Raw genomic sequence first — 15,073 nt, forward strand, 5'->3', positions numbered from 1 at the left:
TCAGTTCCCCATTGACAAAATGGGGACAATGACAATATCTGTGTTGACAGCTGTTGTGAGGATTAAATGAGTTGTCAGATGCACACAGCTCAAAACACTGTCTGTCAAATGGTCACACCCAAATGCTAGCTATTATCGCCCCTCGCCCTGATGACAAATGTAAGTTTCAGATATCCATTCATTTCGTTTTTCCTTCACTGCCCAATTCACCAACCAGACACTGAATACCTCCTACATGCCTGCATCAACACTTGGCCCTGGGAACAACATAGGAATATGACCCAGGGTCTCAGGGTGCTCATCTGCCAGCAGGGAAGGTGGGCACATCCAGAGAGGTGCCATGATGCGGGGTGTCCATGTAGAGAGAAATACCCGGGCATGAAGGAGGGGGACCTAAAGCAGCCTGGAGGAGGGTGCCAGGACGAGGTGTCACCTGAACCTCATGGGGTGGCTGGCAGGGCGTGGAAGAAGCCAGCACTGTCATGTTCTGGAGCATAAACCACAGCGGGGAGGGGAGTGTGCCAAGTGGCAAAGCCAGAGGGGGGAGGTGCTCAGAACACCAAAAGTCTCACTGAGAGGTTGGGACTGCAAATTGTAGGTTGAAAAAAAATCACTTAAAGGTTTTAAGCCACAAGGTGGTATGCAATCAGATTTTCATTTTTTACAGAAATTCTGGCACCCATGTGGAATATAAACGGGAGAGAAGAGGAGAGGTGGGAAGAGCAGGGTGCATGGAGGGGGCGTCCAGCGGAGATCACATGCAGGTGTGAGTGGAGACAGACAGAACGGGGTGCATCTGAGACCCCCTCAGAGGCAGGCAAAAGGAGGGGTGACTGAGAGGCTCTGGGATGCATTAGCTCTGCTTTACCCAGTTGGGGACAGGGAAGGTAAGGAGGGCAGGTTCCACACCCACAGAAAGCCCAAGGTGATGCCTAACAGTGTCACCCACCCTACTGCTGGGCCTAGGGCTCCTGGCACTGGGTGAGTGGTGCTGCCTCCCCCAGAAATGAAAATTCGAGTGTAGAGAGAAAGTTAAGTGAAGTGCACACAGGGCCTGAGTGTTCCAGAACTTGAGAGAGCTACGACACTGCACGGGGAGCCACCATCACACAGGCCACAGCTGCAGCCTTAGGTAAGGTGACCCTGGGAAGTGGGTGAGCAGAGGCTCTTCATGGGGTCACAGACAGGGAGCTGTCCCAAAGAAAAATGTACCAACAAAGATAAAACATTTTGTACACAGTGTGAGGTATTCCAAGACCACCTGAAACTGAGGGTGGAGACTTCAGCTGTTTATGGGACCAGGAGGCGTCTGGGAGATCCAGCCCCGTGACCTGGGAGAAGGCCTTTTCTTGTACGAAGTGGTTCTGCATCTCAGGAGGGAGTCACCATCTTTGAGGGCTGTGTCTACCTGGGGAAGCGAGAACACATATGAGTGTCAGCTTAAATGAAGAAGCTTAAAGTCACCGACCACTGCACAGATTACAAGAGGTATAAAAAAAAACCAAAAACCTAGCATACAAAAGTGAGCCATACATGTAAAGAGTACAGCTTCTACAGTCTTTTGAAACAACAGTTTCAGACACTCAAGTCACAGGGGTGAGGAATAGAGAGGTTGACAGCCACCAGCTATTTTTGATTGACTGCAGGCACTTGGCACTTTGCTAGACACAGGAGGCAGAAACGAACCAAACCACCTCTGGGGATCTCATTGCTTCATAAGCTTAGGGAATAAAGCTCAGAGGAATGTACCAGAAGCCAGGAAAAAAATGAGCAGGCCCGAACAGACACACTCTGAGTCCTTGCTCTTCCTTATACCAAGCATTTTAATAGGCTGCATTCCAAATCATATGATTAGAAATAACTTCAAAAGAGCCTGCTGTGATTGCCCCACTGTTATGTACTGAGGACATTTCACCAGTCAGTCCCTGGCTTTGCAGTTTACTTTTAGTATTTTGGAGGGTAATGTTATTTTTAAGGTCTGAATCACTTCCTTGGGTCTTTGAAAAAGCCTGTAAGCCCTAACCATAAGGACTTTTCATGCCCGATTTATAAAACAGCCTGACTAATTCAATGCTGAACACTTTACTTGGACTAAATGTACTAAATGCCACCCCATTATTCACTTTAGACTTCTGAGAAAGGACACAGCAGAACAGCAAAGTGTCCAAGGCACAGTGGCTCCTCAGCATGAATCATGACATAACATGGAATCATAGAGACGACTCCCGGATCTTCCTGTCCCCAGTCCTAGTCCTGTGCCCTCCCCACCTCTATTAGTGTTCCAGAAATGACTGCAGCTGATGGGAGCTACATGGAGGGTGTCAGGGAAGTTGGCAGAGTGAGGCAGAGAAGCGGGGCAGGCAAGAGGAATACACATACTTGGAAGGCCTGGGAAACCTGCCCAGTGGCCCACACATCCGCCTAACCACTTCACTTTCCCTCTTCCTCTTTACCCCAGAAACTTCTTAAAATTTTTATATCCTCTGCCTCCACTTCCCACACACAGTTGAACAGCATTGCCCTCTGCCTCTTAGGTTCACTGTTCCTCTGAAATGCACTGTCCTATCCATGCCACCATGAGCTTCTTGTTTCACAGTGAAAAGGGCCCCGGTGCCCACCTTCCGGGGCAGCTCTGCAGCACCTGGCCTGCCCACCGCCCCCTTCCTGAGTCCTGACTTCCTGGGAGGAGAGCCAGGCCCACCGTGCTCTCCAGCCTTCACTTCCGGCTTGCTGTGTCCCTAGCAAGTCCTTCTCCTTGCCCAGCTGGGAGCACTGTGCCATGCTGCCCCCAAGGCGCCCCTAGGGTGCTTCCCTGGACTATCACCCATTCTTCCTTTCCTAGCCAGCTGGCTTCCTCTGCACCTTTGGCTAGGTCAGAGCAGATTCTGATCAGAACCTCTCCCAGGGACCCCGGGTGACACCCCCTTCCTCCGCAGCCAGGAGCATCAAGTCGCACAGGTTCCCCAGCATGGTGCATTGCACGTGGCTGGCCTTCCCTACCTGGGCCAGGGGAGACAGGCACAGAGAAGACCCTCTCCTCTCCCATACTCCTGTGAGGGGGCCCCATCCTGCACATCCTGCATGTGGAAATAGCTCAATAAATAGAAAGAAGGAGGGAGGGAAGGAAGGAACCCCCCTACCCCACCCCCACCATCTCTGCATTAAACTGCATAGGGACAAATACCTGGCCTCAAAGTGGGGGAAAGCTGGGCTAGGGGCACAAAGTGAATCAGAGAGCAGAAACGTGAGGGCCTGTTTCCCAGCCTGGAGGTGGCCCAGGACCCTACTGAAAGCGCAGCAGAATACGACTTCAGGGGCGGCCCAAGGCCTCCTACCCTGGGCTGCGGGAGGGGCAGCAGTGGGGCAGGACCAGAGCAGAGAGTGATTCCTGCTGGAAGGAGCACTAGGTTAAGTAAGTCTCCCATGTTAAAAGGCAACTCAGAGAAGTCTGTTGTGATTTTTGAAACTTTGGTTTGTAGTACCATTTAAAATTCACTTTTAGAAAATACTGACTATAATAACAAGTCACAGATGTATTCCACCCTGTTATTCTTAAGATGAATTTTCCACATACAATAGAACAAGTAAGTAAGGGGAAAGGATGAATACCCCCAATAAATTTAGAATCTACCACACTGCTCCCCTCTCCTACCTTGGCTGCAGTGACGCTATATGCCCCGTAGGAAGTTTCTCGGTCTCACTGACACCTTCTCCCAGCAGCTCCCTGAGGTAGTGCACCACGGTGCTGATGCCCGAACAGGACAGCCTGCAGGGCATGATGCTAGTCACCCACCCCCACCAGCGCACCGTGGTGTGAAAACAGGAAGCACAGCTTTCTATGACAATCGCATGAAAAAGCCAGCCACTGTGGACTTTCCAAGTACAGTTCCCATTGCTTTTTGCTCAACAACATGACTACAGAGCACATGGAACATACATACAAAGTTATCTGTTCATAAAAGATGAAAGGAAAATGCAAATTTGAGGCATAAAGCAATTTCCCACTAGACCCAACATGAGAAACAACAGTGCGAACTCAATTACAAAAGCAGAGACTGAGCATGAGAACTAACAATGATCACAGAGGCCTCAACAGAAGCCCCTTCCAGGAAGGACTGACTTCATCTGACTGCAACGTCCTGCCACTCTGCAAGAAATTCCCTACTGAGTGCAGACTCAGGAAGAGTGACAGCTGGGGACACAGGGGCTGTCCCAAGAACCCAGGCAGCTTCCTCCAGGCCTGGGACCCAGTGAAGGGGAGGGGGCATTTGTTCCTACATGGGAGCCACATCATATCTATTAATGCCCTCTTATTCCTCAGGAATTTCCCACAAGCTTGAGGAATTTCCTTCTTATTCTTGAGAATTCCCCCACATTGTGAATCTTGCCTTCCAGGACAGATGCCAGGCACAGGAAGAGAGGTGGCACACTCACACACACACCAACATCATGAAGACCCATGTGCTGTGTGGATCCATTTCTAGGGGGAGTGGTGGTGGAGGCTCCTGGCCCTGGAGGCAGTGTCTAGCATGGCTGCACTGTCCCCGCTGCCTGCAGGGAGCAGTTACAGCATGGCTCGTGCTGTTTCTAGGAACAGAGAAGAGCCCCACCTCTGAGATTTAAAAGGAAATCCTAATCTGGTGTTTTCCACATTTGCACCTCACACCGACTCACTCTTCACACTGAGCACCTCTTCACTACACATACAGAATCATTTAATACAGATAATCCCAAACAGTAATTAACATGTGCATACATCTATATTTGACATGATGGAGAAATAGTCAGAAAATTAGGCTCCAACCATTTGACCCTGACTGACAGGCGACTGTGGCTGAGTCTCTGGAAAAAGCAAGCACAGCAGCAGCTTCTTTAGCTCATGAAAGCCTCCAGGTTCTATTGAAAACCAGTGGAAACATGGAGGGGGAATGATTTTGGTATTAAATGAAGCCCATAATCATGACCTTCACCTGCTATAAGACTTCAGTTCACTATTAAACAGTCTCATTATTAAGACCAAAAATGTCAAGGCATAAAGAAAGTTACTTATAAAGCCACAGAACCACACAACTGTGGAAGCTACTTTAGAATTCTGTACTTACACGTAAGTCCTTGTCTCTTAAACTAGAATCCCCTTCCTAATCCTCAAAGAAGAGCTGTAGACAGCCAGGGGACTCAGTCTGTCTTCCTGGGGTATGATTTTACTCTAAGACTTTCTGGGTGGAGGCAGGGGAGAGCTTTTATTTTTATATTAGAGAAAACAGCTATAGTATGAAGTGGAAAGAAAAATCTCCACAAGATAAGTTGTGAGTCATCAAAGAAACAGCCCTTACGGTGAGCTACTCTGCGTGCGGGGCTGAGCATCTGCTTCTCATTTCCCAAGAGGAGCCCTTTGGTGGTAAATTCTGAGAGGCACTGCCCTACATAAACACCCACAGTCATTTCTGTTCAGTCCCAATCACAAGAAGTGAAAGCATCAGTCACACTCATGGGGCCAGACAGAGCAACTTAATCCTAAGCCCTGAGGAGACCCTCAGGATGTGACAGGGAAGGACACAGATGTGACCACAGAGGAGTCTGGGGTCACCACAGTGTGCTCCAAATATTATGTGACTGTTTCCACTTGGCCGACACAGACATCCTAAAACCTAGCTGCAGGTCTGTGTGGCTGTCACTTAGCTTCCCCCACAGAAAGAGCCTCGCAGAAGTATGAGCAAACAAAACCACCCCCGTGACAGAGGCAACTCAGAAGGCCCAAGAAACACAAACTTTGGCAATCCTCATCTCAGCGGATGGATCTGGAAGACCAGCTCCCAGGATATTTATCCAGCACATTTATCCATACAAATGAGGCAAGGGGAGTTTTTAGTCATCAAAATATCATGCACAAGGATATGGAGATATGAAATTTAAGGTTTTCACCTGTTACAGGTACAAAGCCCTGGACTGGTGGTTTCACATAGGCTTTAAGGGAAAAGGGGAAAATAGCACAGGAGATGTGGTGACTGTCCCAGAGGGGTGTGATGACTACAAACAGGAGTGTGCCAGACCTGAACCTCTTGGCTGCAAGGCTGCAATTTAATGGCCTCTCCATTTCACCCCTACAAGCCCCCTGGGCTCCCAGACAACAGGAACCAGACCCAGCAATGGGAACAGCTCTGGTCGGCTGTCCCTTGTCCCCTTATAAACACTGTTTGCCCTTTCCCACTTCTTTCATCCCTCCAGCACAGCTCCCCAGAGGTTCAGATGCAGTCCTGCATCTCAAGGCTTGTCAAGGAGTTGACTATGAGAAAGACTGTCCCCAAGCACTGCCTTCCAGCCAGGTTAAGACAGTCTGGTTCTGAGTGGGATCTATAGGTAGTTGCTGAGGACTAGGCACTCCCTACAAAAATTTTTAATTGTTTTCACTTCTGGTTTTTTTTTTCTACTGAGACCAAAGACACATAGAGTGAAACACAGGGCAAATCTGAAGTGTACATTAACTGTGACAACCGTGTTCACCAGGAATACCCCATCAAGATGTAGCCTGTTTCCCTCCCTCCTAGAGTTCCCATGTGCCCCTGAGCAGTTACCCCCACTGCACAAGGCCCCCACAAGTCTGATTCCCAACACTGCCTCTATGATCCTTTAACTATCAACATTAGAGCCCTCTATGACCGGCTCATAACCCCTCAGGGCCCTGCCGTTTCTACGTCACTTCCTACCAAGTGATGTGGGGGAAGTAATGGTTCTCAAAGGGACCATCATGGTCCCTAAGGGGCCACTTTGGAGTTGTGGGGAAGGGGTAGTTCGGGTGTTGACAACAATGAACTTAGTAGAGGCCAGGGAAGCCAGACTTGCAGGACAACATGAGGCAATTCCACCCAGGAAAGATTTGTCCCATATCCTGTGTGACTTCCGGGAATCACACCGATAATTCATGCCAATAAAAAACATCCCTCACCATTTTTGGAACCTAACGGCTAACTCCATTTTTATCAATTGTTGGCATATTTTCATACATACTGAATTTTCCAGGAATGCAACCACAGAACCACAGTAAAAACACAGAGAACTGCCCTTTGACCACCATTTAGATCCTGACCGAAAGTCACTCATCACTTAGTGGTATTTGGCCTCACACAGGACTCCCCCATTCTGGACAGCACTTGGAGCTGTCTCGTGCTAGCCTACAGTCAGTCCACATAAACATTTGGTGACCTCATTAGGTCCTAGTTAGCCTCTGCCCAAGCATCCACACACCAAGATACATAATTTTAATACAAACCACTGTTATTCTTTGCATCTAGCTATTATACTTATTATTTGGAAATTACATTGTGGTGAGTTTACTACATCATTTCAGAATTATAAAAGGGATGTTTAAAAATATTTGCATTAAACAGAGATACTGGGTTTTGAGTGAGGTGAGAAGCACTGACCCAAAGTGACAGCATCAAACTCTTAATTTAACTCTTGATCAGGAGTCACCGGCTGTATTTTGAGGGGTCCATAATTTCTCCAGTTGGGGAAGCCAGGTGAGCAGAGCCCAGGAAGCCTAGACCACCCATCTCCAGCTGAGAGTCAGTCTTCCAACTGCACTTTCAATGAGGATCATTTTGAGAGAGCCTAAAAGCTGCTCTTTGCACTGGCTAAACAGGGACCTTGAGGGGAAATTTTCTGCTTCTCTCTGTGCTAGGAATTCTTTTGCTTCTCCTGAGCACTTCTTTTTCATCTTGAAGACACGGACCACTCTGCCCTGTGAAGCTTCCTTTCTCCTACTGCCCACAGAGAAGTATACTGTGGTGTTAACCTTAGCTACAGGTTAGAACCACCTGAGTCGGGGCAGGGGGCTTTAAAAACCCCAGCGCCTGGGCACACCCCCAGAGATGCTAGTTTGTCTGCTCTGTGGTCCAGTCTCAGTTGCTTAGGTACAGGCAGGCCTGGGCACCCAGGCTTTCCTCCGTATCTGCAGCCCCACTTGGCAGCTTTACAAATACATACTTCATCAGGGGTTACATTTTACCCATTTCAAGACTTACGGAAGGCTTCACTTCCTCTCCACTCTTGCTTTTCTTTTATCCTATTTTTCATTTACAGCATCTTGCAAATCTTTTCTGAAACAGGTAGGAGTGGAAAAAAATGTCTCCATTACTTTGCCACATACATGAAAAGAGGAAACAGCGCTGAAGCCAAACATGTGCAAGTGACCAGGGTCCTTCAGGAACCCCAGGCCCTTTCAACACTCAGCAAGAGCACTGGGGTACCAGTATCCCTCTGCATGCTCCCACTTGATGGGCATGGATGGCCAGGAGGCTGCAGCAGCCTCTTCTGGAGCCACAGTAGGCAACCAGGGGCAAATAACAAAGCTGCTGACTCCGCAGGTCCTATCAGTCCACCTGACGGCCTGCAAGAGAAGCATGCACAAACCAAGCACCTGCTGACAACAGCAGATGGGGAAATTATGGGGCCGGACCGTGGCCTGTGAGTCACAGTGCCCCCTATGACTTCTGTCCTTCAAAGTGGCACGTTCACAGTGGGTCTGTCATGTAGCATAATAACAATAATGTCTGTACTTCCTTACCCACTATGCTGTAGTAGTTTCACATTATTGTCCAGCCTTACCACTTTGATTAATTAATGCTTTAATTAATAATAATGATTAATTAATGTCTCCAGACAGACACCCACCTCCCACTGGTGCATTCCAACTCAAAGTTTTCCATCTACCCTAGTCCAGGTGCACAGCCAAGCCAGGGTGTATATCTCAGCACCCCTGCTGTTCTTCAGGGAACCCAGGATCTGTTACCCTTGTCCATCATCTTCTCATCCTCTCTACTACTGACAATGAGGGTGATCAAAGGGGCACAATTCAAAGAACCCCCTTATGCAAATAGACTGCAGATGTCCTGTGCCTTCTCCCAGGACCCAAAGCCTTCAGGGGGCAAGGATTTCATCTATCTTACTCACTATTCTATCCTCAGCACTTGGAACAGTGCCTGGCACATTCTATAAACATTGAGAAAATAAATGAATCTATTATTAACAAGTGCTTTGCCAAGAGGAGTAGAATTACTCAAAAGATGTTATGCGTTTCAAAGCCATAAAGAAGCCTGTTGTCACAATATGCCACATGGGGCTCAGCAGAGCCCGTTAGAAATGGAGGGCTTGGTTCTGGCCTGCCAAGGTCATGTGCAAAGTCAGGTCAGGTATCCTTTCTGGAACTACACAAGAGCCACCCAAGGGTGGATGGGCACAGGTGGCATCCCTCATGCAGCAGGACAGCAGCCAGGCAAATCAGTCTAAAAAGAAATTGGGGGTCCACATGCTTTTCCCCATCAAACCCCACCCCAAAGACCCCACACTTTTGTCTAGCATAATATAGGATATGAATACAAAACATAATAGAGGGAATGAATATAAAAATTAAAATGAAAACTTAAATAGGATATTAAATAAATAAATTGAAAGGAGGAAAGAGAAAAAAAGATGTCCATCAGGCACACAACTGGGTGGGAAAGGGGGTAGCAAATACCCCACCACCACCCCTGACTCTCCTCAGATCATCAATTGCCTGGAAATTCCACATTTTGCATTCACTGGCCAGGAGCTTGGCACTGAGCCAAAGGGACCCAGGCCTCGTATTCCAAAGATGGGCAGCTCTCAGCTCACCTCTTCTCCATGGTGCCAGAAATGTCCCTTACCTCAGTTTCTAGGTTGTGGAGCGAAAACCACCGGACCCAGCCGTTCTGACAGGCAGCCTCTGCCACCCGGACACACCCGGGACAGCTTCCCTGGGCAGGGTCCACCCACCCTCCTCCGCAGCCTTCCTCCCTCCGCAGTGCCCATTTAGAAACCCTGGCAGGCAGGGGCGGCTGGGAGCCATCATGGGCTAACGTGGAAGGGGAAGGGTTTGGAACCCAGAGGTTTCTCTCCTTCTGGGCACCAATCCTCCAACAAGTGGGTCGGCTCGTCTGGGCTTCTGCCTCCTCCGTGGTAAACGGAGGGTAATAAAGCATGTCTCCTACAAGACTGTTGGAAGAATACAAAAGCAGTAAGTGTAAAGGGCCCTATAAACTGTAAAACGCTGCATATGCCTTTTGTGAATCGGTGTCTTCTTCACACACACACACACACACACACACACACCTGAACAACCTTCTTTACTCCTGCAGAAGCATCGTCATGTCATTCCCTCTCCCGCCCCCCAACACACACACACACTCCTGAACAACCTTCTTTACTCCTAATTCGCACGGGAATAAAAACAAGCCGACCGACCGACCGACCCACAGCTGTCACCGCCACCACCTTCTCACACAACGAACCGACGAGGGGTAATTTAGGAAGGTCGCTTTCCGCGCGCTGCCGCGGGAAAGGTGACGCCGCGAAGGTGTCAAAGCCACAGTCGTCCCCACCGGCGACCCGCCCGCAGGCTCGGGCCTCCCTACCTGGGCGGCGCCGTCGCCGAGCTGAGCGCGGGGCCCGGGCGGGGCGGCCTCACATGCCCGTGGCTCCGGGGGCGCCCGGCACGCCGCGCTCCGGGCTCGGGCTCCTGGTCAGCTGCGGGCACGGGCACGAGCAGCGCGCGCCCTGGTTCGGGAACTGCGCGCGCGGCTCCGCGCGGCTCCGGCTCCAGCGCCGCCACTGGGCGGGGAGCGGGGAGCGGGCGGGCCGGGCCCGGCGGCGCGGGGACGCGGGCGAGCTGGCCGGGCGGCGACCCGGAGCCGCGGCGCGGCGGCCGGCCCCTTCCGGACGCCGCCCGCTGCGGGTCCCCCTGGGCGCCCGGCCCCGGCCCAGCCCCGAGGGCAGCGACACCGCCCCGCCCGGAGCGCGTGGGGGCCCCTCGACCTGACCCCGCGACCCGGCTGCCCCCCAGCCGCGGCGCCCCGCCGGGCTTGCAGGCCCCGAACCGAGGCAACGCGCTGGCGCGACCGGAGCCTGACGCCTGGACCCAGTTCTCTGCCACTGGCTCTGTGAACCTGGACACGTCGCGGATCTCTTTGTGCCTCCGTTCATCTTCCGTGAAAAGAGATCAGACAGCACTCATGTCATGGAGAGGTGGGGAAACGAAGTGAATTAGTACTGTAAACCAGGGCCAGGCACAGGATTGGCACCACACCAGCTACTTTCATTGTTACTTTAGGCGCCGGGATAACCAGCAGTTTACAGGTTTTTTTGGTCGAGCAGGTTTTCTTTAAAGCTTAAAACCCACCAACTCCCACCGGCTCATTTTGCAAGTGAGAATTTGTATTGAGAAATGCAGTGAATGTCCAAGGTCACACCCAGACCCCTGTGCAGGGAGGGAAGGACGCTGGGGTCCTGGCAGCTGCTGGCTTGGGCTCAAAGCCCAACAGCCAAGACCATGAAGCCTGCTCTTCCCTCCAGGGAGTGATTGGACCCCAGCTTGTTTTGAAGACCTAATAGGCTGTCTTCCCAGGAGACCTTGAGTAAATAACTATTGCTTCCTTCCTAACAGAACACTACCCCACCCCCACCCCTTCCTGTGTCCCTTACAGGCCGGGCAGGCTCTTGTTTCCCTAACCCATCCCTTGATAACCCCGCCCTCAGCTGCCCCAGATAATTCTGGGCAGGCAGAACGCATAAAGGAGCAAGCAGCAATAATTCACCATCCCTAATGCTGACTTGTGGCCTAATACGATGACAATTGGTCTTTTTTTTAAATCATTTTATCTGGTTCCAGAGCTTGTATGGTTCTTCTTTTTCAGTGAAACAGGATCAGATCTGGGACTGGTGACCTAATATTATGAGAATTCATCATATGTCCCATCTCTTAGTACTCCTCTTGAATGTGGTGGTTCTCGAAACCTTGACTGCAAATTAGAATCACCACGGAGATCTGAAATGCTGATGCCCGGCTGAGTCACATCAGAATCTCTGGGGCTCAGGCCCAAACATCACTGTTTAAGGCTCCCAGATGATGCCAATGTGTAACCAGGGTTGCAAACAACTGTCCCCCAAGCTCTTGTAGCGATGCCCTTACACTAAGTCCTCCACCTGAACACACGTGCCCAAGTGACAGTTAATGAACACTAAAACAGGTGGGCCTGGCTGGCTGCTGAAGAACGAGCCCAGAAGCTGTATATTGGTGATCATACATTCGTCTTGCTGTTTCTATAATGAGGACCTTTAAACAGCTTTAAGTAGAAAGTAAAATTAATTTGTGCAGTAATGTAGAAATGAAAATCACACTTTCCTTTTATTTGTATTTACATTCTAACACCTCCCACACATCCCTACCTCAACTGTCCTGCTAGACACGGGGCTGGCAGACAATCAAGTCTGCCAAATGATAAGAGTTCAGAAGTAGGAGGACAGTGAGGGAGGCACACTCCAAAAGGTGTCCCAAGGTTATGGATATTATCTGTTTCTCCTGAGTTTTTGTCAAGTACATCTGTCATCATCTTTCTGAAGCCGTATGTCTTATACTAAAGCACATGCTTGAGTTCAGAGCATTTGTGTAGTCCTGAGAGCGGAGCAGATAGTGACATACGAGAGACAGTGCCACCACCTCGTGAAGCCTCCAACCCGGGGGCAGAGAAGGCAGGCGGACACAATTACCTAGGAAAGGAAACACAGGGAGGAGAGAGGCAGGGGGAGTGTCCACACTGCTGAGTGAGGGAAGAGGGGAATCAAGGTCCCAGATGGAGTGGTGGTTACAGGTAAGAAGTGGAGGTCCCCATGGTGGGAGTGTGGGGGTGTTTAAGAGTCCCACCTGGGTCTATGGGTGTGTGTGTCCAGCAGGACAGTGGCAGTCAAATCCTCTGAGCCACCTTCCTTAAGCAAGACCATATGCCCTAAGGATTTTCAGTTTGTCCCCCCACCTGTCCAGCTGCTAAGATCATAGGCCCCCCTTTGGGAGGAATGTGTAATAATGCACATGAAACAAACTCCCATTGACCAGTACAACATGATCTGAAAAAATAAAGCATTTCCCGTGGCCTGTATGGAAGGACATTTTGAAGGTCTGTCCATTGTAAACATTAACACAGGGCTGGAAAGATTTAAAGAGGAAGGAATTTTGTGCTTCTTTCCTTAAGGACTTTGAGCACAAAGTTTACACCACCAAGTTCAGAACAATGGATGGGATGGAAAGATATTTTTTCCCACCTGTGGATAAAGTGAAGGTTCCTGTGGCCAGGATTCTCACCTGGCCCTGGTTGGCTAGCTCACTACACATGTTGTTATTGACTGTATAAAGAGCTCCGCCCAGTGCTCTGGGCGACATGGTGGCATGGCTGCAAGGCTGCAGGAGAGCAGAGACGAGACTGGAGTGGTGACAGCACCAAGGACAGAGACTGAGACGGCTGTGGGGACAGAGAGCCCTAGAGGCAGAGACTGGCTTGCTGCATGCAGACTCATTCTGAGTGGACGGGATTCTAGTGATTGACCTGTCACCATGGGAATAAAGTTGGGTATAAACTCTTTCACCCCAAGAACGTTCTACTGTCATTTCTTTGGTCACATTGAATCCATAGTGAACTTGCCCAGGGCTGAAATGGATTGGCAGGACACCACCACCCAAGGAGCAGAGTTGACCAGCAGGTGGGAAGAAGAGCAGAGGGGAGATGACTGGTGTTTCTTGACCCTCAAAGGTCTATGTGAGGTGGCCCTGCACACCCATTCTCCAATGGAACAATAGAAACCTGGCCTCTAGAGGTAGGAGATTGATGGGAATCCTGGAGAAAAGGTGCACTGCGGGGCTCCCCCGGTTGGCCCTGGACACCTCCAGTGTCTTAACAAAGTCTCACGTCTAGCATGGTCTGTGCCAAGGAGCAGCCTTGACAAGCAGAGCTGCCTGGGCCTCAGAATAGGTGCCCACAAAGTCCAGTGTGTCTCAGAGTAGTCAAAATCCCCACACGTGACCCCAGCTAAGCCCAGAAGATGATCTAGGGACCAAACCCCTCTGCAGATCCAGGACAATTCTTAAGCAGTTAATGCTTTTCATCTCCACCACCCACAAAGAACTCCAGTTACCAACCAGAGAGAAAAAGGGGTTTGGAGAGAGAAGAATTCTAAATAGACTGTGCTGTTACCGCAAAGAGACAGAGACAAGCCAGTGGAGAAAAACAAACTGAGTTGGCAGGATTTTTTTGTGTGTGTGTGGCATCCATGGAAACGAGGATTCACAAACTGTTGACTTCAACTGTGGAAAATGCAAAAAATGACATTTTAGCCTACAGAGCCTCTGTGATTCTTGCTACACCTGTTTTTTGTTGTTTATGGAACCACCAGTAACCAGTCTCAGAACCACAAGTTCCCTGAGATGATTTAAAAACCACTGTCCTAGATGGACTTCCTCCTATAGCCTGGGTTTTTTGCTCCCTTCACACATTTTCCATCCACTGACCTCCAGATAACCACTTTTTCTACTCATCTCTCCTTGCCACTCATCACTGCCACTTCTCAGTTTAACTGGCTCAGTGCCTCCCTTTCTCTAAGCAGTTGTACGTCAGCTTCTCTGATTATCTTTCAAATCAAATTCCTCTGATTACACACGAAGACTGTCACCAATCAGAGTCACATGTGAACTAGAGACGAGAGTTGATGGGAAAGTATAAATTATCCTAAGGCTGCTATGGGCAGGGAACCATTTCTTAACCTCCCTTAGATGAGGAGGATGTAAAGGTGCACATAGCAGGCAGCCTGCCAACTTTTTCATTCTAATTGCAGCTTTGGTCTTGCTCAGTGAAGGCAAGTGACTGAAAGAGGCTTCTTGTACCTGGTTTTTCTCAGGCCAACACAGAAACGGTGCCCCAAGTCCCAGAGGCTGATAACCTTGGCAACAGCTAGGAAGTGCCACGCCTAACAGAACTGGGCTGGTGGCGCCGTTTGCCGCCGGCTGGCTTTGATTGGATGATTGCTTCAACACATGCAACTGAAGCCCGGTAACCAAACCACCCACCACCACACAAAAGGCAGCCATTCCCAGCTTCCATGCGTCATCCAAGAAGGGGTCTATTGAAACCTTTGTGTCAATCTTATGCAAGACACATAACAAAAGTACTGCCTTCCTTAACTCATTTTTAAATCTCATAGTCTTCCCCTTGCCTTCCTACCTGGTCCATTCTCT

General features: G+C 49.9%; 2 protein-coding genes across 8 annotated transcripts in view; one reads left to right on the forward strand and one right to left on the reverse strand.

Moving 5' to 3' along the window:
- The window catches only part of IL1R1 (interleukin 1 receptor type 1), a 126,732-nt gene that overhangs the window by 26,747 nt on the left and 84,912 nt on the right, over positions 1-15,073 (reverse strand). For 4 of the 7 annotated variants that reach the window (XM_073239185.1, XM_017672429.3, XM_017672430.3 and 1 more), the window contains one exon: positions 1,262-1,408. The gene's annotated coding sequence lies outside the window, so the exon portion shown is untranslated. Of the gene's footprint in view, positions 1-1,261; positions 1,409-3,000; positions 3,019-8,021; positions 8,097-10,430; positions 10,570-15,073 lie in introns of those variants that run through there. The other 3 variants (XM_037020036.2, XM_037020035.2, XM_073239199.1) reach the window with 3 other exon arrangements.
- Positions 3,673-15,073, forward strand: part of LOC108404709 (uncharacterized) — a 36,485-nt gene continuing 25,084 nt past the window's right edge. Inside the window, exons 1-3 of the mRNA XM_073214948.1 lie at positions 3,673-3,880; positions 8,364-8,463; positions 10,415-11,040. Coding sequence (XP_073071049.1) covers positions 3,673-3,880; positions 8,364-8,463; positions 10,415-11,040 — 934 coding nt within the window. The remainder of the gene's footprint in view (positions 3,881-8,363; positions 8,464-10,414; positions 11,041-15,073) is intronic.

This window comes from Manis javanica, chromosome 1, assembly GCF_040802235.1.
Source record: "Manis javanica isolate MJ-LG chromosome 1, MJ_LKY, whole genome shotgun sequence".
Lineage (NCBI taxonomy): Eukaryota > Metazoa > Chordata > Mammalia > Pholidota > Manidae > Manis > Manis javanica.